Genomic DNA, 19,881 nt, shown 5'->3' with positions numbered 1-19,881 from the left:
TACTTTCAGAGGGTCTGTTGAAAACTGTGTCATTCAGACAGTCCTTTGGAACGTGATGTTTTTCTACCCCCAACAACCAGCTTCTACTGATGCTTCTACCAACATTGCTATACTCTTGCATGTTGCATATTGCCTTGCTGTGCCTTTTATGAAAATTGTGGCTTGTAAATGTTTAAATAAATAATGAAACAAAATTAGTTGTTTTTTTTTTTAAAAAAACTAAGCTTCCACCTTATAGCATGGCATTTTGGGATCCATTTTTAAAAAACCACAAGCTTCCACCTTATAGCATGGCATTACAGCATGGCATTTTGGGATCCATGTGGCATTTAACATGGCAACTGACTGGCATGAAAAATTCAGGAGTTCCTGGGATGGGGGAGTGACTACTGAATCAGTTTTGAGGTCCACAGTATGGACATGTCCATCATTAACAGTTCTGGGAATGGGGAAATCCCTTGTATTGTGATTTTGCCTATTGGTGCTGCTTTTCAGAGTGAGTGCATGGAAGGAAATACACAGGAACCAAAGCCCTGTTTACTTACAGAGTTCCTGGGAAATCTGTTGAAGGTCTTGCCGACACTGACATTTGTTTCTCAGGTTGACAATAAAGGAAAGGAAAAAATAATAATCAAACACCTCTGAAATATCTGTAACTTTAAAAAAACAACAACCCAATTTTTAAAAATCTATTGTTTTACTTCTAGATCAAGTTCTAAATACTCTGGTTGCCTGTGAGAAATAAGAGCTGCCTGTAAATTGACCAGGCATCTTGGGAAGTTCCCTTCTTCTTTTTAAAGTTGCAATTATTTATCAGCAGGCTGATAAAAAAAGAAAAACCTGCCATGGGCTAATAACAGTTTGGAGCTTAACAGCAAGAGAGAAATAGCTGAAACGAGATGAACTGCATTGTTCTTACTGAACTTTTTACCACTTTCCATCCCACTGGATCATGGAGGTACGAGAAAATTTTTATGGAGAGGCCCTCTGAAAGTTTCTTATAGTCCATCTATCTGTGAAAATGGCAAAGCAAAGGACAAGTAAGTGTCACAAGGACAGGGGATGGGGATACAGCACGTTTTATTAATTCCACAGAGCACCTTAACTGTGTAGGGTGTGACAGCACTAGAAACATTAGGCTGTTCTATATAGAAATAAAGGGACGTGGGTGGTGCTGTAGGTTAAACCACAGAGCCTAGGACTTGTTGATCAGAAGGTTGGCGGTTTGAATCCCCGTGACAGGGTGAGCTCCCATTGCTTGGTCCCAGCTCCTGTCCACCTAGCAGTTCGAAAGCATGTCAAAGTGCAAGTAGATAAATAGGTACCGCTCCAGCGGGAAGGTAAACAGCGTTTCCATGTGCTGCTCTGGTTCCCCAGAAGCGGCTTCGTCATGCTGGCCACATGACCCAGAAGCTGTACACCGGCTCCCTCGGCCAATAAAGTGAGATGAGCGCTGCAACCCCAGAGTTGGCCACGACTGGACCTAATGGTCAGGGGTCCCTTTACCTTTTAAGCTACTGAGGGTAATGGGGCCCTTTATATGTTCAGCTGTCCTTTGTCAACAACAAATTGTCGCTGTTTTTGTGTGTGTTGAATATATGCTATATGGTAATTGATGGACCTAATAGGTATGTAGGTTTTATCTTATTTGTTTTTTATCTTATATTTTGGAAATGTACATCCAGGTGCTTTTTTCCCCTTTAATCTTTTTTGGGGGCCCCAAGAGAGTGGGGCCCTAAGTTATAGCTTGTTTAGCTTTATACAGTACGTAAATCCAGCACTGCCAGTATGGGACAGCTGCATTTTCCTGCATTGATTCTCAGGATCCCTTCTATTGAATCTATGAATCGCTTCAAGTTCTTCCTACACGCTAATTCCCATCGCTTTCCCGGCTTCAAGAAGGCGGCTCGCCTCTTGGAGGCGTGTGTAGATGCTGCTGCAACAGAGCCGCACCAAGCGCTCACCTGGGTCTTGTCGCTCGCATCCCTTCCAGTCTCCTCCTTCCCGGCTGCAACTCGCGTTTCTCCTCGGTGGGGGGCGGTGTGGCTCAGCAGCATTGTGATGCGTTCGCCCGCGGGGCGTGCCGGGAGTTGTGGTTCGCAGGGGCGCTTGTTCTCCGAACGCCGGGAAGCCTCACTGGCATACGCGGTGGCGCCCGGCCTCAGCGATGGAGCATGCGCAGTGGAGCGCTAACGGCGCCATTTTGGGAAGAAGCGGCATTTTTTTTCCCGTTTCAAATGTTTTGCGGGCGGGAGGCGCCGACCGAAGCGGGTAAGCGGCTCTCTCCCTCGGGGCGAAGAGGGTGGGGAGTGGCCAGACACGCGTTATTGCCCGGCGGCGGGTTCACACGCGGTGAGGCGACGCGCGACGGTCCGCGGAAACACGCGTGTCGCGGGTTCAGACGTGCGCGCCCGCATCTTGCGCCCCTCGCGCGAGAAGCGTCCGCTTTCGACCCTCTGAGGAGGATTGAGGGAGATTTCGGGGTGATGGATGTGGGTTCCGAATCCGTACTAGGGCTAGGCCAAAATTTAGCCTCTAGCTTACCTCACAGGGCTGTTGTGAGGGTGACATTGGGAGGAGGAGAACCACGTGACCATCCCGAGCTCCTTGGGAGATAAAGGCAGCACGTATATAAATGAAATAAAATAGGTAAAATAAGCAGTTATTGGGAAAAAGTAAAAATGTAACAAATAAAATAGTTGCATACAATAAGTAAAATAAATTATTATTATTATTTATTGAATTTATATACCTGGGGGTCTCAGGGCGGTTCACAGAGTAAAATCGATATAAAACCACAAAATACATAATAAAAATAAAAACAACCCAATAGCCCCCCCTTGCACACACACACACACACACACACACACACAAAAAAAAAAACACATTTTAAAATGGCATAGGGATCTAAATCAGATCAGCTAAAGGCCTGGTTAAAAGAGAACGTTTTCACCTGGCGCTTAAAGGTGTATAATGAAAATAAGTAAAATAAACAGTTATTGGGGGAAAAGAAAAAATGTAATAAATAAAATAGTTATTGGAATTATATGATAGATAAAATAAAATAAATAGTTATTGGGAAATTCTTATAAGAAGCAGTCAAGCTTCTTGTGACGCATTAAGGAAGACCTGATTCAGTCCAGCCCATGCCTGCTTTTATTTGTGTTTTTACATAGAGTTCAAAAAGAATAAGAATAAAAGGAGAAAAATTTAAACCACGGTAAACCAAGGGGACACAACAGAAAGCACCTAAGGGCTTCCCTTCCTCTCCTTCTCTGGCTTCTTCTCTTTTCCCTCCCTTCTGCATACAGTGGTACCTCGGTTTACGAACTTATTCTGTTCCAGAAGTCTGTTCTTAAACCAAAGTGTTCTTAAACCAAGGTGTGCTTTCCCATAGCAGCGGGGGACTCAATTTACAAATGGAACACACTCAACAGGAAGCAGAACATGTTCCACTTCCAAAGCAAAGTTCACAAACCAAAACACCTACTTCCGGGTTTGCCCAATCCAAGTTGTTCATAAACTAAGTTGTTCTTAAACCAAGGTACCACTATATTCCGAGTTGCTTCCAGGTGGGAGGATGGATAGGACCGCAGCCATAAAGTGGTGAACTTTGGTTGGATTCCGGCTGCTTGTTCTTACCTGGGAGCAAGTAAAACTTCAGCATAGGTGTGCCTGTGGTTTTGCTGCTGCTGCCTTAGCAGGAGGACCTGCTTGAATAGCATGTCACTCACCTGGGAGGATTAGATTGGATTTGATATTTGTGTGCTGCTTCTCCAACAACAAACATTGAATTCAGAGTGCCCGTCTCGTAAGAATCCAAAACATGTTTTCAGCGTCTGTTTGTCTCGGGAGACAATGGAGGAGTGTGCCTTTGCAGGTGAGGTCAAGCTTGCAGCATCTGCTGTGTCTGTAACGACCGATACAGGTGTTACGGAAAAATCTGGGTGCAGGGCTACTCTGCCACCCAGCTCGTTGGACTAGGTCCACGGGTCCCTGCGGAAGAAAATGAGCTCAGCCGGACAGGAGCAAACTGCAGAAGATCCAAGTTTATTGCACAACAGGTTCAAGGCGAGATTGAACAGCGAGAAAGGGGTGACATGAACTTTTGAAATTTCCCTCCATGTCCCAGAATACAGTGCAAAATACATCCCAGTTACATCATGAATACATTAAGAAGAGGTTGGGTTACACAGATTACATCACGAATACATTAGGAAGAGGTTGGGTTACACCGGATTAACATATGGAGGAGGGAGGGGGGAATATGCAGAGCTGGAGATATGCGCAGATAAGCACATCCTGAGAAGACAATGGTCTTCTCAGGATATAGGACATAGTCTGTCACCTGGCATCTCCCGGAGGAAGGGCTTGGCAGAGCGATTTGACCGGATTAGGGTCTTGACACCTTGCTTGAGGGATTATGGAGGACAGGGGAGGTGTCATGGGGTCCTAGAGAAATTGAGCAAATTGGCACGTTGATTTTCTATGAATTTTATAGATCTTAGTCCCTTTTGACATTGACAATTGGAAATAAATGGATATATTGTAGCAAAGAAGGAGGTGAAGAAGACATGCCCCCCCCCTTCCGTATCACAGGAAAGTCATGATTTGCTGCAGCTGGGGCAGATGAAAGTATCCTGTTCTGCTGCTGCAGATGCACCATGGTTTTCTTCTCTCTGCAGTCGTTGGTCCTCTGGTCACTGCTGTGGATACACAACTTGGCTGTCTGTCTCCAGGCACTACGATCCTGCAAGGGATTCCCACATGGTGGGGTTAATGTTGCCAGCCTTCATGTCACGCTTGCAGATACGCTTTGTAGCATAGAGTCGGTCCGCCAACAGGCCTGGCTTCTGAATCCACGACATTTATTAATGCTCAGCGTGGCTGACTCACTGGTTTTCTCACTTGCTGTCATTTTTCAGAAACATGTCTAGCGGTTCCAGGAATCCAATTTGGTGAAATGTGTAATGGCTTGCTTGATTAAAAAAGGCAGCGTCTACTCTCCGGAATCAACTGTTTCTTGTCTTCTGGCAGATTGTAGCCTTCGCAATAGTAGTTGCTCCTTGAAATCCCACAGTTCAATTCAGTACAAGGACAGGCTCTATAGGTCTGCATCTCAAGCATTGGAGGCCTATATTGAAGATTTCGATCTGAGCCTTGCGTCGCCAGAAGTAAGACCTGGAAAAATCTGCATTACACAGAGTACTCGTAAAGACCTAAGGTCCTCGGAGGACAGTTTCAAGCGCAAATATGGTATGTGAGTGTTATTCCATTTGTGACAGGCAAAACCTTGGCCCCTGTTTAGGGTCGCTGGAGAGTGGCAGATGATGCACATTTTTTATTGCTTAGCTTACCTAATTTTGATCTTATTTGCATTTCCTATCTTGTGATGCTTAGGCGGCTTCCAGTGAGAGATAAGTGGCAAGTTTGTATATAGGATTAAAGTGAAATATAACACTCCACAAATGAGAAACATTGTAATAACATTAATAACTTTATAACATTGCTTAAGAAAGGGGTCATATTTCTGTTACAGCAGCTACAAGTCATTTCTTTTGTACGTTCATGTTAGATGATATGAATAATGTAGCAGATGATATAACTAGTTAAGTCTAACTTAAGTGTTTTGGTTTAAGCAATGGATGTATTTTTATACTGCTTTTCATACAATTATTGCCTTTTAAAGTGGCTGTCATCAGTAATAAAAGAGAGGGGCTGTCATCATTAGACTTACAAGCTAAAAAGAGAGAGTGGATGGAAAAGGTAGAAGAGGGTGCTCAGTTCTTCAAGGGTAGAACAAAGTGGGCATTTATATCCAGGACAGGTTGATTTTCCCTTGCTGGTGCTCTTGCTTGAATAGCAATTACTTGTTGGTCAGATTGTACTTTCCCCTTGTTTCTGCAATTCAAGAGCAACATGCTTTCAGGCAAGGAGAAGGAAGCAAGCTCTTTGCAGCTGCTCCTTCTGTGGTGATGGATGGGACCAGATTGGTCTCTCGCTTGCCTTGATATTATACCGGGGAGGCAGCCTCCCAGTGCTCCTCAGCCACATTTCTGGAAGCAGAAGCCAGTGTTTTCTTCCCTTCTGCTCTACAGTCCCAGGACAGCTATCAGCTGGATTTGTATGATCTTTCAGGTGGGAGAGGGGGAAGTGACAACACAGAACTTAGAATTGTAGGCAGAAAGTTTCATGCATGTGGCTTTTAGTTAATGTTAGTGAAGAACTGATCATACAAACTGTGAACAGTTTTGTTGCACATGAGTGATATGTCTGATTAAGCATTTTCATAGGAAGTGGCTGTTTCTATGAGCAAAGATACCTGCATTTCCTGCATGCACCCCTCAAAGAAGCAGCCGTTCCAACTTCCGTGAGAATTTTAATGGACATTATGTTACTCTTTCAATTAGATCACTCTTGTGTTCAGTTATTAGCACTATCCTGTACAGTACATGTCTTCTCATAACCATTTCCCATAGAGTTCATTGAGCAACCTTAATATATTTCTAGTAAAACTGCACCTTTCTAACATCTTTTTAGCAGGGATGTGGATGGTGCTGTGGGTTAAACCACAGAGCCTAGGACTTGCCGATCAGAAGGTCGGCAGTTTGAATCCCCATGATGGGGTGAGCTCCTGTTGCTCGGTCCCTGCTCCTGCCAACCTAGCAGTTCGAAAGCACGTCGAAGTGCAAGTAGATAAATGGGTACCACTCCGGCAGGAAGGTAAACGCCATTTCTGTGCGCTGCTCTGATTCGCCAGAAGCGGCTTAGTCATGCTGGCCACATGACCCGGAAGCTGTACGCTGGCTCCCTCGGCCAATAAAGCGAGATGAGCGCCGCAACCCCAGAGTTGGCCACAACTGGACCCTAATAGTCAGGGGTCCCTTTACTTTACCTAACATCTTTTAAATGTTGCTCGTTTTGTTTTGTTTTTTACAGTTTTTTTAATGTGACATCTCTCTCTAATTTCTTGTTTTTCAGCTTTGGAGAAATTTGAGCAGCAAGCCATATTAGGGTCAGTTGTGCCCCATCTGAGGAGAAAAAATGTCTATGATACAGATATGCTTAGTCTCACTACTGATGATCTTCTAGCATTCCCTGCAGATGGTTCCTTACCTTTTATCCATGCTGCTGCCTTAAGACCTGTGCCTCAAAGTATCAACCAGAACAGGAAGTCGTTGACAGCATCTGCTTCCTGTGCCCATCAGGCTTCATCCTTTGGCAATGAAAAAGTATCGAATTTTCCTGAAAATCCAGGTTCCCCTTCATATCAGCACTCTAGCAGAAATGTGAACGCACAACACAGATTTCACAGATATGACTCTGGGCATTCTGTGAAGGACCACCACATGGAAGAAGACAACTCAGAGTCTGTATTTCATAAGAACTATCCAAGGTGGCTTACAAGCCAGAAATCTGACTTAAGTGTTTCAGGGATAAGCAGCATTCCCAGTTTCAAGTATCCAGTCTGGCTGAAGAGTCATAATCTCTTGCCGGAGTCAAGCAATGAAAGTTCTACCTGGGCACCAGGTGGAGAGGACGGTACCACATTTTTGGAAAATAGCAAGACACTGATGAGGAGTCAAAATGATGTGGAAAGGTCAAACCATCCTGGACGTTCTGGACATAACGATTTGTTGGACCAACAACATGAGCATGAAGTTCAGAGAAACTGCCACTATGATGTTCCAAGTGCCTATTTCACACCTCAGGGTTTAAAACATAGGCATTCATTTGCAGGTAACTCACAGGTGCACTTCATTTGGTGGTCAACAAGTTTTTGAAGCATGTGGTGATCATGAATCCAGACTGTTTCTTACATGTTTTCGTAGAGAGTAAAACAACTTTCTGCTACCCTTATACTCATTGGCCTGATGCAGAAACAATACAGTGGTACCTCGGGTTACATACGCTTCAGGTTACATACGCTTCAGGTTACAGACTCCGCTAACCCAGAACCCTTGGTACCTTGGGTTAAGAACTTTGCTTGGTACCTTGGGTTAAGAACTTTGCTTCAGGATGAGAACAGAAATCGTGCTCTGGCGGCGCAGCAGCAGCAGGAGGCCCCACTAGCTAAAGTGGTGCTTCAGGTTAAGAACAGTTTCAGGTTAAGAACGGACCTCCGGAACGAATTAAGTACTTAACCTGAGGTACCACTGTACTTCCCAATTCCTAGCCGTGGTTGGGTGTCAGTAGAGTAAGCTCACATACTCCTCCTGACTTCCATTATAATATCTGAATTAACCACAGTTAGCATATGGTGTAGCCATAGTTAGCACCAAACCACAGTTTAAAACCATGATTTTAAGTGGATCTCTAAATGGTGGATTGGATTTACTGTGGTTAGAAATAATCAGAACTTAAAACAGCAGCAGAGATTATGATAGAAACTAATAAAAGCTATGCATTATTTAAAAACTTGGGCAAACTGCATGGTTTTAGCTTGTTTTTCATAATGAAGTATTCTGTAATAAATCCATTTTAATGGAATAGCAATGCTTTTTATGAATGAGTTTCTACTGTTGACTGTTTTATTGTTGGGAGTACTTTTAATCTTATTTGATCTATAAGTTTTATCTGTAAGCTGCCCAGAGTTTGATTTTTATCACAGAAAGCATGATACAGTGTAAGTCAGCAAGAGAAACGTTGCAAATTCTGACATGCCATTCTGAAATTGGAGGAGCAGCCAGTATTTTCTAATTGGCTATGGCTAGACTCACTTACTTTGTCAATTAGATGGGTCAGTCTAATTGAAAAAGGCCTCTTAAGTATATTCATAACACCATTCCGGGTCTTGAGGTCTGTGACATTTTTGTTCCACTGTCAAATGCATACAAGAACAGCAGCCATTCATGACAGCAGTAATTAGTATGGCTGCTGTTGCCAGTGATCACTGTTCTTATCTTCTATACATTTGACCTAAGATAAGAACAGTGACCATTCATAACAGCAGTCTCACTAATTACTGATGTTATGAATGGACACGGTCCTGATCTTGTATACATTTGTCCTTTGCATAACTGTCAAAGGCCTACTGGATTCCACTTATTTCATGGCCTTTGGTCCTGCTGTTTACATTTTCTCTCTCTTACCCAGTGTTTGTCTCTGTCTGCCAAATGAGGATAACATTTCACACACGCCTAACCCTGCTTCCTTGTAAGCCCCATTTAAATCAGTATGACTTACTCCTGAAGAGACATAGTTATGAATGGACTGTGCCCTTACTTTAACGCAGTATACTTCTTTTTATTGTAGCAGATCTTCTCAACACAAAACTGTTATAACTTTAGATACGCGTGTTTCTTTTGATTAACATGCAGTACAGTCATACCTTGGTTGACGAACGGAATCTGTTCTGGAAGTCCGTTTGACTTCCAAAACGTTCACAAACCAAGGTGCAGCTTCCGATTGGCTGATTGGCACCAGAAACAATGCCAACAGCCGAAATGGATATTCGGGTTCCAAAGAAAGCTCACAAACCGGAACACTCACTTCTTGGTTTGCGGCGTTTGGGAGACTTGCAAGGCGTTAGTCAACCAAGGTACAACTGTATACACAAGATGTGAATTCAAGGTGACTTGTGTTTAATTGTTATTTTCAATAAATGATTTCAGATGAGGGTACTGATCTAATACTTCAGAAGACAAGAGGGACGCAGGAGACTTCTGCTGACGAATTAACCAATGCGCTGAAAAATGATGGCAGCCCTTGTACAGTGGATGTGTTAGAAGCAGAAAGATCATGGGATAATGTTCCTATTGGTTTGTGAGTAAACAAGACATACACATAGCTTTGTTATGAAAGCATAGCAGGGATATATCAGTTTAACATTCAAGAGTATGGTTACTGCACCATCTTAGTTTGTACAGCAGACTTCCAACCGGCCTGAGCATGAGCAGTACATAGGAACAGTCTTCTGCAATGAACTCCTGGTATTTTTCAGAGAAATTAGTAAGTCCTGGATCAGGCTAGTGCCCCATCTAACCTGACATCCAGTTTCCCACAGTGACTAAATGCCTACAGAAAGCCCATATTCAGACCAGTGTTAGAAGCTGATCAGCAAATGGAACCTTAAACCTGGGTTATGGTAGCCACAATGGAATGTCTAGGTGCCTTTTCTGCTGTGATTTTTTATTATTTTTAAGTATTATTAATTTCATTTCTAAACCACTTTTTATTTTAAAGGGGGAAAAACCTCAAAGCTGCTTACAACACATTAAAACATAAAACAATCCAGAATAAAATAAACTCAAGCTTCAAGGAAAATATTCCAGATCCTTCTCTAAGTAACATTTTGCTTTCCTCATATTTATTTACCTATTTAATTTATAGAGCTGCCCCATAGCAGAACTATTCTAGGAAGCTGGTGGTTAGAGTGTTACACTAGGACCTGGGAGAGCAGAGTTCAAATCCCCACTCAGTCATGAAGCTCACTGGATGACTGTGAGCCAACCAAAGTCTCTTAACCTACCTCACAGGGTCGTTGTAGGGAGAAGGGAGGTGAACCATGTACTCCTTGGAGGAAAAGGTGGGATATAAATGCAATAAATAGCTCTTCTTACCTGCTTAAGCAAGCTGGAGGGCTAGCCAAATGGAGATTGGCACCCTGGCATCCAGAGACTTCCATGTGGTCGCAATTGGACCCACGCTAGTCGCAAAATGTGCCTGGAGCCTGGGGAATTTCTAACACTGATTCAGAAACTTACTGCCTCAGACACTGGAGATAGTAAAAAGGTGTCATGACTAGTTGCCGTTGGTAGACATAACCTTCATGAATTTGTCTGTTGCCGTTGGGGTTAGTGGCAATCTTGATATCCTTGTGGCTGCAAATTCCATAAATTAATGATGCAATGTGTGAAGAAGTAATGCTTCCTTTTGTTCGTCCTACAGGAAGCCCATATTCAGACCAGTGTTAGAAACTCAGATATCTAAGCTGATCGCCAAATGGAACCTTAAACCTGGGTTATGGTAGCCACAATGGAATGTCTAGGTGCCTTTTCTGCAGTCTCCCATCATTCAGTTTTCTCATATGACCCTGGATTCTAGTACAGTTGAACTTTGGAAGTCGAACGGAATCCGTTCCGGAAGTCCATTCGACTTCCAAAACATTCAGAAATCAAACCGCAGCTTCTGATTGGCTGCAGGAAGCTCCTGCAGCCAATCGGAAGCCTCAGAAGCCCCGTCAGATGTTCGGCTTCCCCCAAAAAGTTTGAAAACCTGAACACTCACTTCCTGGTTTTGATCATTCGGGAGCCGAAATGTACCAAGGTACTAAAGAGGGCTGCTGAGTTATTGCTATGGGAACCCGGCTAACTGCAAGTGGCACTGCTTTCCTTTCTGCCAGCTGGTATGATGCCCATGATCTGGTTCTGATGGGTTAGGATTCTAGTTGGCATGGTCTATATTTTCAATTACTCTTAGCCACACTTTTGAAAGTGTTAGAAGGACACCAGCCATGTTTCTGGCTTATGCCTCTTGAGAGGGAACTGTGGTCAGGATGTTCAAGGATTGGTTTGAAATAAATGGAGAAAAGGGAAGTTGCACTTGCAGTATGCTTGAGAATTTCCAGAGAGCTGCTTATAAAGGAATAATAATAATAATACCTTTATTGTCAACCTGTGTGCAATGAAATTAAACGAACCTCAGCTGCCCCCAAACACTCAATTGCTTATCGAACAACACACCACCTTGCAAGTCAATTTTGCTGTGTTATTTTTCATTCAACAGCCTAACAGCCCACGGATAGAAGCTATTTTTAGCCGGTTGGTACAGCTGATTATACTTCTATATCTCCTGCCCGAGGGTAGAAGATTAAAGAGGTGGTGGCCGGGGTGTGAGTCATCCCTGAGAATTTTTCTCGCTCTCCTGAGGCAACGATCCCTTGCGATATCATCTAGCGGACTCAAGGGACAGCCCATGATATCATGTGCTGTATTCACCACCCTCTGTAGAGACTTTCTGTCCGTGGCTGTCGAGGCAGCATACCACACTGTGATACAATATGAAAGGACACTTTCTATTGTGGACTGATAAAAGGAGTTCATCAGTTGTTGTTTAACATTATTCTTTCACAAGACCATGAGGAAATGGAGGCTTTGTTGGGCCTTTCTGAGCACCGAAGTTATGTTGATTTTCCAAGTGAGGTCCTCACTAAGGTAAACTCCCAGGAATTTAAATGAGGAGAATCTCTCCACACAGCTCCCCCGATATACAACAGGGCAGGTTCCCCTCTCCCTCCGGAAGTCCATCACCATCTCCTTTGTCTTACTAATATTTAGGTGTAAGTTATTCTCTAAGCATCATGTAGATACTTATTGAACCTCCCCCCTGTACGCTGTTTCATCTCCGCCTGCAATTAGGCCCATTATGGTAGTATCTGCAAGCTTAATAATTACTGTGGATGGAGCAGATGATATGCAGTCATGTGTACAATGAGTACAGGTAGGGACTTAGCACACATCCCTGGGGGGTGTCAGTGCTAAGCTTCAGGGAGGTAGATGTAACAGTCCCAATCCTCACTGTTTGTGTCCGATCCCTCAAAAAGTCTTTAATCCAGTCACAGATGGTAGAAGAAAGGTCCAGATTCCTCAGCTTTTTAATAAGAATGTCTGGGAGGATGTTATTAAAAGCTGAGCTATAATCAATAAACAACATTCTATGCTATGGAAAAGCTGTTTTGTTAAGTGTATTTTTTTAAAAATCAGCCATTTAACTCTGCTTACAGAAACAAACATCACCAAATTATAACACCCACAGAATATTAATGCTCATTGATACCAATGTTGTTATACTATCTGACTTTCAGGACTGTTTTTGACTGAAAAAGTCTCCCACTGGTTTGTATACAGCTATGCTAAAATATTTTTGAGAATAAAAAACTATTTCAGACAAGACATTAAACTCCAGATATCTGTCTACAGGAAAACTCCAGTACCTGTGTGTTGTGAGGAGGAGACCTTTCCACAAAACCCCAAATCAGGCATTGTTAATGAATTTTTGGAAGATTGCTTAAAGAACGTTGGGCAGGTATGTTAAAAGTGAAGCTTGAGTGAAGATCATTGTTGGCATCCATCTGTCTCGAGAGACAATGGAGTGTGCCATCCAGGGGTTCTTTATCTTTAACCTATAACATATAGTACTAAAATGGAAAAACAGCCCTCCCAAGCACATTCCTAAAGAAACTTATGAAATCCTTTTAATATAGATCTGGAGCTAAGGTGGAAAATTGCTACTTAAATCACAATCCTGAACTTCACAGGGGAGGATAACTTTTTCAGCTGCTGTATTGAGTTCAATGTCCTTTGATTACAATATATTTCTTTAGTTCCAGGAGGACACATTCTCTGGAGGGAATCATCATGGCCCTGTGGAAGCTTTGAAGCTAATGCTGTTTAATCTTCAAGCAGTTCAGCACAGCTTTAACCAGAACAAAACTGCTGGACAAAAAGAGGAATTGAAGAAAGTAAGTTCTTCCGTTTTGAATGAGACTCCCCTTGCTGTTTAATTATTTTCTATATTTTTACCCCCTCTCTTGAAAAGACTGACTGAAAAATTGAGGCATAACTATCTAAATTCAAAATGACCTGGAAATAAAACCACATGCAGAAATGTTTAGCGTACAAAGCCTCTTAGGCGACTGGTGATTCTGTTTTGATGGAGATGGAGAATTGTAGGGCAAAACTTGACCTGGTAAATGACTGAGAAGGATTGTAAAGAACTTGCCATGCTAAAAATGCTATATACAATGCCATTGCATGTGAGCTTTATTTTATTTTATTTCTAAAAAAGCATACACAAAAACCTACCATTGCGCCTGTAAACATGAACCTGGGGAGTTTAAACAGTGGCCCTTGATGCTACTTGCCTGAGCCAAGCAGTTAGATAATAGAAATATATTGCTATAAGTATGTGTATAAGTGCTCATCATCCTTCACATGCACTATTTCTTTTATTCTTGGCAACAACTGTTTATGTAAGCCAGTATTATCATTATCTTCAGTGGCACTTTACAAAAAATAAGAATCCAAGTATCTGCCGTAAGCGTATACAGTCTAAAATCTGATTCAGAGAAAGGTGCGGAAAGTGTAGCAGGGATAAAATGGGACAAAAAAACCATGTTGTTTCAGTTGCGTATTCTTAGACTTCTTTATGGAGCACAGAGATTGTGTAAAAGCAGAAAAGTTTGGATTTAATGAGAGATTTGAAGTAAGAGAGGTGGTTTCTTGTTATGGGTGGGCACTAAGGCACCAAGTGAGTTCATGGCCAAAATAAGGTTTTTTTTGGGGGGGGGGCAGGCTGAAAGCCGCAATTTCTTATCTGAAGATTGCCCAGTGCATTTTGATGAGCCTGCATCTTTTAATTGGAGCACCTGTTAAAGTAACTCACGCAAAATAAATTGCTGCTCCCAAACATCAGCACCAGCTTACTTCTCAAAATCCAGCTTTTGGCACAACTCCCATTCCTTCTGTAACTGTTAATATTTGCTGCTGAATTTACATTTAAAAATCATGTGCTATTTTGCACAATGGCTTATATACAGGTTGTTTGCCGCCTCGAGCCACAAATTGTAGGAAAGGCAGGATTAAAGAACCTTGAATGAATACATAAGCCCAAGTACATGTAACCAGCTTAAAGCTGTTCCCCTCCCTTCTGTTTTCATTATTTGTGCTGCCGCTGCCAAGGTGTGATTTGAGCCAGGGACTTCATGGCTCACAGTGTTAGCAACTACATTTCACCAACACTGCAGCAGGTTTTAAGTAAAAAGATACGAAAAGCCCTGTTGGATCAGGCCCGTGGTCCATCCAGTTCGACAACCTGGTCTCACAGTGGCCAACCAGAAGCCTTTGGGAAGCCCAAAACAACAACAGCAAGGCTGATACTGTATTTTTCTTTTAAAACTTATACCTATTTTTTCTGTGCTGTACCAGTGATAGTATATACTTGTGAGCCCCACTTTCTGAATACATTCTCAGAAAATAGTTCGCTAGGCAAGTGTTTGCATAACAAGCTCATGCTTTCCATTAAATCCTATGGGAGCATTTCTAATCCGTGGTGTCTCTAATTTGCCTCCCTCCTTGATTTCTGCCTAAAACTTCTGCAGCCAATCAGCAAAAAAGCCAAACAAAGAGAAAAGTGATATGTCTTATCTCACCTGTTCCCTGATTTGTCTGATTTCTCTTCCTCCGTCCATGGTTTCTGCCTAAAATGGCTGCCACCGACCAGCAAAACACAAGAAAGGAAGTGGACAAACTCTGGCTGTTTGCAGTTATCTGAATCAGCCATTTGTGTAGCAACATTTGGGTATAATTATTTGCATTTGGATAACGAGCATTCCAATAGAGGGACCTGTGTTCAGTATATTTCTTGGGATTCTGCTTATATTCTGATAAAACAGTTATGCTTATTTGCTTATTCATAGGTAATTTTTCTCTGTACCTCCCAAGAGAGAAAGAAAGAATGTTCAGAGAGAAATGTGTCCTTGAGCGATGCTGCTAAGCAAACCTTGCTTCTTTTTCAGACTTTTTTAGATGAAGATGTGGAATTTAAACTGAATGATCATGATACCATCCCTGTAAAATCACTTCAGAGGTAAGCAGGCTGAGATCCCCAGATCTAAGTCTTGGCCCCAAACCCAATTACACAAATTAGTTCCAAATTAATACAATTTTGTTAAGAGGGCTCCCTTGCACCATTCTTGATGGATCCTTATGATCTAATATTACTGCATGTCATATTATTTATTTCTATTACGTTCCATTTTTCAAAATTATCACATAATTAACAGCTTAATGATTTCTATTTGTGTTACTATATTATTCAACTTCCAAAAAAAGAGCTTCAAGTGAGGAACCATAGCTTTTTCCTTTTCATCCTGTATGTGCCACATTCAAAAGTCAGTTGTTAGTCTCTTGGCCTTATATGACTCTCTGATGTTTTCCATTTTCCTGTGGCATTTGGGGCTATCTCCTTACTCCCACTGCTGTTGTATTCCAGCCTGGTTGGGGCGGAGCTGCAACTTCAAGGTTAAACCCTCTTCTTTCTCCGGCTCAGCTCCTTCCCATAATACTCAAGCAGTTCCAAATCCACCACAGCAGATCCCTCCCTTCCACTGGCAGCAAATTAACAAGTTATAGACATTCCCCATTTCTTCCTCCTGCTGGGAAGGGAGGGGAAAGGGGGTGCCATTCCTCTTCCAACATCCCAAAAGCCCTCACGCTGCTTTCCTTTCACTGCTACTATACCATTTTTCTTTTTTCTTTTTTTTAAAAAGGTTATATCTCAACATTTCTATGATTTCTTTCAGTCTTTTTTTTGGGGGGGGGGGTGTAGGCTCTGACTCCCAGCAGCACCCTTCCAAACAAAGCAACCAGACTCCCCCCCCCCTTTACTCCTTTCAAGCCGCATTCAGCTTTACATCTTCTTTTAAATTTCAGTGTGACATCGTACATCAAACCATCCTCACATGTAAAATTCGATATTAGGAGAGGGTTGCCGAATCATAAGTGTAAAAACTTCCATAAAATATAGCAGAGAGCCCCACTCTCCTCCATCCACCTCCAGCATAAGATAAAATCTTCTCCCAATTTCAAACCTCAGTTCCACGCAGCTGATTGTTCGCAGTTATAATGTCCATTTCTTCCAATGCTCACCTATTCTTAATGCCAATTAAAACCCAGTTATAAGGAGAACCTCTGCATCCAGTGGTGATTTGGGGGTGGGGGGTTCGCATCAGGCTGTAAGTGCATAGTACCCATCTCCTCCACCTGTCCCCACGCAATTGAGGTGATGACTGGTTGCCAATACCTCCTGTACCCCGAGAGGCTTATAGGGGATTGTTTAACCCTTCCATCCCCTTTTTTCAGCCTGTGCCTCTCTCCGATGTTGAGAGAGCCATCGCCATGGGGCGGGACAGGAACTGGAAGCCTGGTTTGAATGGTTTTCTCTTCCCCACCTGCACCCTCTTCATGAGGAAGGAAAATAAAGGAAAACTGGGCTTCTTCAAGCTTGAGCCTTTGTCACAGCTTTTACAAGCTGCAACAGGGCTGCCTGCTTAGAGAATTACAAAGTTGTGAGCTGGGACTTCCTTTCCATCCATCCATCATCGGCTTTCTTATTTTCTGAATCGTGCTGTGCACTAATTATTTATTTCTGAGCAATACTGTTAAATCTGGGCTGGGTATGGTATAACGTAACAGGTTGAAAGCAAGCTTATCTGAAAGTGTAGCCCACTCATATAGCCTTAACTTACTCCATTGCGGAGTAAAAGAAACACATTAAAGTTTGGGGGCCTCAGCTTAGGTCTATCACGGCCTGCTTATAGGTTTTCTGGAGGCATCTGGCCACCGCCAAAAGCAGGATGCTGGGGTAGACGGATCTTTTGGGCTGATATAGCAGGGATCCTATGCATTAAAAGAGAGCCAGCAGATCACTAAAGCCTTGGTTCAACACATCGTTAATGGGCTGATCTGATGTGCTCTGAGAAACCGAAGGAAGAACAGCCTCGGTCCTGTATACCTGAAGGAGCGTCTCCACCCACATCGTTCAGCCTGGACACTGAGATCTAGCTCCGAGGGCCTTCTGGCGGTTCCCTCATTGCGAGAAGTGAGGTTACAGGGAACCAGACAGAGGGCCTTCTCAGTAGTGGTGCCCACCCTGTGGAACGCCCTCCCTTCAGATGTGAAGGAAATAAGCAGCTATCTTATCTTTAAAAGACATCTGAAGGAAGCCCTGTTTAGGGAAGTTTTTAATATTTAATGCTGTATTGTTTTAACACTTGATTGGGAGCCGCCGAGAGTGGCTGGGGAAACTCAGCCAGATGGGCGGGGTATAAATAATAAATTATTATATAACACTACTATGCACAGAGATTGATTCTCATACATCTGTTTTGCTTTGTTTATAGGGCTTTACATCATTTATCTCGACTTAAAGGTCTGGTTGATGATCCAAGTGGCGGAGAATAACCAAAAAACAGTTATCAAGACACGAAGCATACATTGTCCTAAATCTGTGAACTGGGGGAAATTCCTAGGGCAGTCTCTTAATCAAGACCTGGACATTCATGGGATAAATACTTCTCAAACTAGAGCGTATGCCTACCACTTCAGCTCAGCTGTGTTTCGATGGATGTTCTCTAATGAAAATTTTTTGACTTTTCAAAAACTTGCACAAGCACATTGAATGGGCTGGTGGCACTGAGTTGAATTTGGGGCGCCCTCTTTTTCTCCACTCCCACAGGCAACTGGCTTCATCCATGCTATACACCATAAGAAGCCTTTGCAAGTCCCCTGTGTTCTGTGCAGCATGAGTTGCTTGGGGAAAGCCAACTCTAAAACCTTGCTTGAATTCTCAGGTTTCACTGTTCTCTAGCACAACAGAGACAAGGACCAAAGGATTAAGTGTCACCCACAGGCTATCAAAGCTAACCTTGGGAACACAGGAAATCAAGATCATCAAACGAGAACGTCGCAACAGCCTTATTGCAGAAATTGCTTTTTGTTTGTCGATTCACTGTGTTTACACAGGTGGGAGGGTGATCTTCAGAATACAAGCTGCTTTCCTTTCACTTCTAATCATGCTTGGCATCATAGGATTAAATTTCAGCATAGTAAAAAACATACCGGAGGTTTCTAGGATGGCACATTCTGGGAAACCATAATAGTCAAGCTGTGATGTCTCCCGCTTTCTGCCTGGAAGTGCTCTGCTATAGGCTTGGGGAACTATGATGAAATCCAGGAGTTTTCATAGAAATGTGTATTACAGCTCTTGTTCTTGAGAATGAGGGCAGTTAAAAATGTAAGTTCTCACAGAGTATACCCATATGAAGCGGCTCAAACACCTTTAAAAGTGCCTTTTGCCACATAGGTTGGAATATCATTTGTTGCTCCAAGACTGTTGGAATATTTTTTTTCAAATATATAAAGATTGATACTGCTGGTGCCAGACACTTGGCTATATTTTCAGCTAATGTTACCATCCCTAATCCTTAGTCTTGAATAAAAAATGTTCAGCCTCTCTTTCAGTGCAACCCTAAGCATGCCTGTTCTGCTGTCTAACTGAGGGTCTACCAAAATGAACTTGGTCTGTTGGGCTTGTGGAGTTTAGCCTGTGCTGAAATTTTGATGCCCAAATTTCTAGCTCTTGCTCTCATGAATGAAGGACATTCTTCATCTAACTTTTGAGATACTTGGGTGATGGATACTGTGGGTTCCAGGTTGTGTTTGGGGCTGCAGCCAAGAGGTGCTTCCCAAACAAAAAACGTGTGTGCTGTTTTTGGAAACCAGTTTGAGTTGCCTGTTTATAAAGCAAAACATAAAAAACCCTGCTCTTTGATATTCTGAAGGAGTATATGAATTGTCCTTAAGTTTGATCAGACACCTGAGCATCAGCTGAACAATATTTTGTGTGCTTTTTCAAATCTGGGGTGGGCGGGCTTTGAGAAAACAGGACACATCGATAAGATGTTCAACATGCTAAATAAAAGTTTTGCTTATCCACCACCAGGCTTGGTTTAGAAGCCTTCCTGGTATGTTGATTAATGGAGCCTTTATCTGATCCAATAGAGCACTAAGCAAGGGGAGAAGGTTTTTCCACAAAATCTGCAGGGTATATAATTACATGCAGCAAGTTCCTTTTGTCTTAATTTCCATAGCCAGCATATTGATTATATAATTTATATATCCAAAGTATTTTTACCTCGGCCTTCAGCCAGAAAGGTTCATATAGTGATTTACATAAATCAAAACCCAGACAGTTGCTGCCTCCAGGTTTACTATCTAAAATCCATGATAAGAAAGGAAAACGGGATGAGGAGGGCAGAGGAAAACTGGCACCAGTTCTTAAAATTACTTAGAAGTTCTTACAGTGACTAACGGGAATGGA

The 19,881-nt window shown here is 42.6% G+C and overlaps 2 protein-coding genes across 4 annotated transcripts in view; one reads left to right on the top strand and one right to left on the bottom strand.

The window, feature by feature from the left end:
• STARD6 (StAR related lipid transfer domain containing 6) overlaps positions 1 to 2,072 on the bottom strand; it is a 6,462-nt gene extending 4,390 nt beyond the window's left edge. Inside the window, exon 1 of the mRNA XM_083466335.1 lies at positions 1,965 to 2,072. Coding sequence (XP_083322461.1) covers positions 1,965 to 2,057 — 93 coding nt within the window. The 5' untranslated portion in view covers positions 2,058 to 2,072. The remainder of the gene's footprint in view (positions 1 to 1,964) is intronic.
• Positions 2,073 to 2,125: 53 nt separating this feature from the next.
• LOC310688950 (lung adenoma susceptibility protein 2) lies at positions 2,126 to 19,502 on the top strand. Of its 3 annotated transcripts, none has more exons than XM_083466089.1 (8): positions 2,126 to 2,271; positions 4,926 to 5,256; positions 6,982 to 7,740; positions 9,615 to 9,765; positions 12,921 to 13,026; positions 13,331 to 13,462; positions 15,518 to 15,588; positions 17,903 to 19,502. In XM_083466089.1, the coding sequence occupies exons 2-8, from the start codon at positions 4,971 to 4,973 to the stop codon at positions 17,961 to 17,963; spliced, it is 1,566 nt and encodes a 521-aa protein (XP_083322215.1). In that variant the 5' UTR covers positions 2,126 to 2,271; positions 4,926 to 4,970; the 3' UTR covers positions 17,964 to 19,502. The 3 variants fall into 3 exon arrangements, with proteins under 3 accessions (XP_083322215.1, XP_083322213.1, XP_083322214.1); XM_083466087.1 differs by having other exon boundaries at positions 2,127 to 2,271; positions 13,325 to 13,462; XM_083466088.1 differs by having other exon boundaries at positions 2,139 to 2,352; positions 13,325 to 13,462.
• The last annotated feature ends 379 nt before the right edge of the window (positions 19,503 to 19,881 follow it).

Source organism: Podarcis liolepis (assembly GCF_965112155.1).
Source record: "Podarcis liolepis genome assembly, chromosome: 11".
Taxonomy (NCBI): domain Eukaryota; kingdom Metazoa; phylum Chordata; class Lepidosauria; order Squamata; family Lacertidae; genus Podarcis; species Podarcis liolepis.
This window is presented reverse-complemented; position numbering and strand designations above follow the sequence as displayed.

What these genes read in the sequence shown, in the direction of transcription:
- LOC310688950 (XM_083466087.1), top strand. Translation starts at nt 4,971, where the DNA reads ATGGCTTGCTTGATTAAAAAAGGCAGCGTCTACTCTCCGGAATCAACT. An exon ending in ACATAGGCATTCATTTGCAG is followed by an intron (nt 7,741 to 9,614) that starts GTAACTCACAGG and finishes AAATGATTTCAG; the next exon opens with ATGAGGGTACTGATCTAATA. An exon ending in AAAAAGAGGAATTGAAGAAA is followed by an intron (nt 13,463 to 15,517) that starts GTAAGTTCTTCC and finishes CTTCTTTTTCAG; the next exon opens with ACTTTTTTAGATGAAGATGT.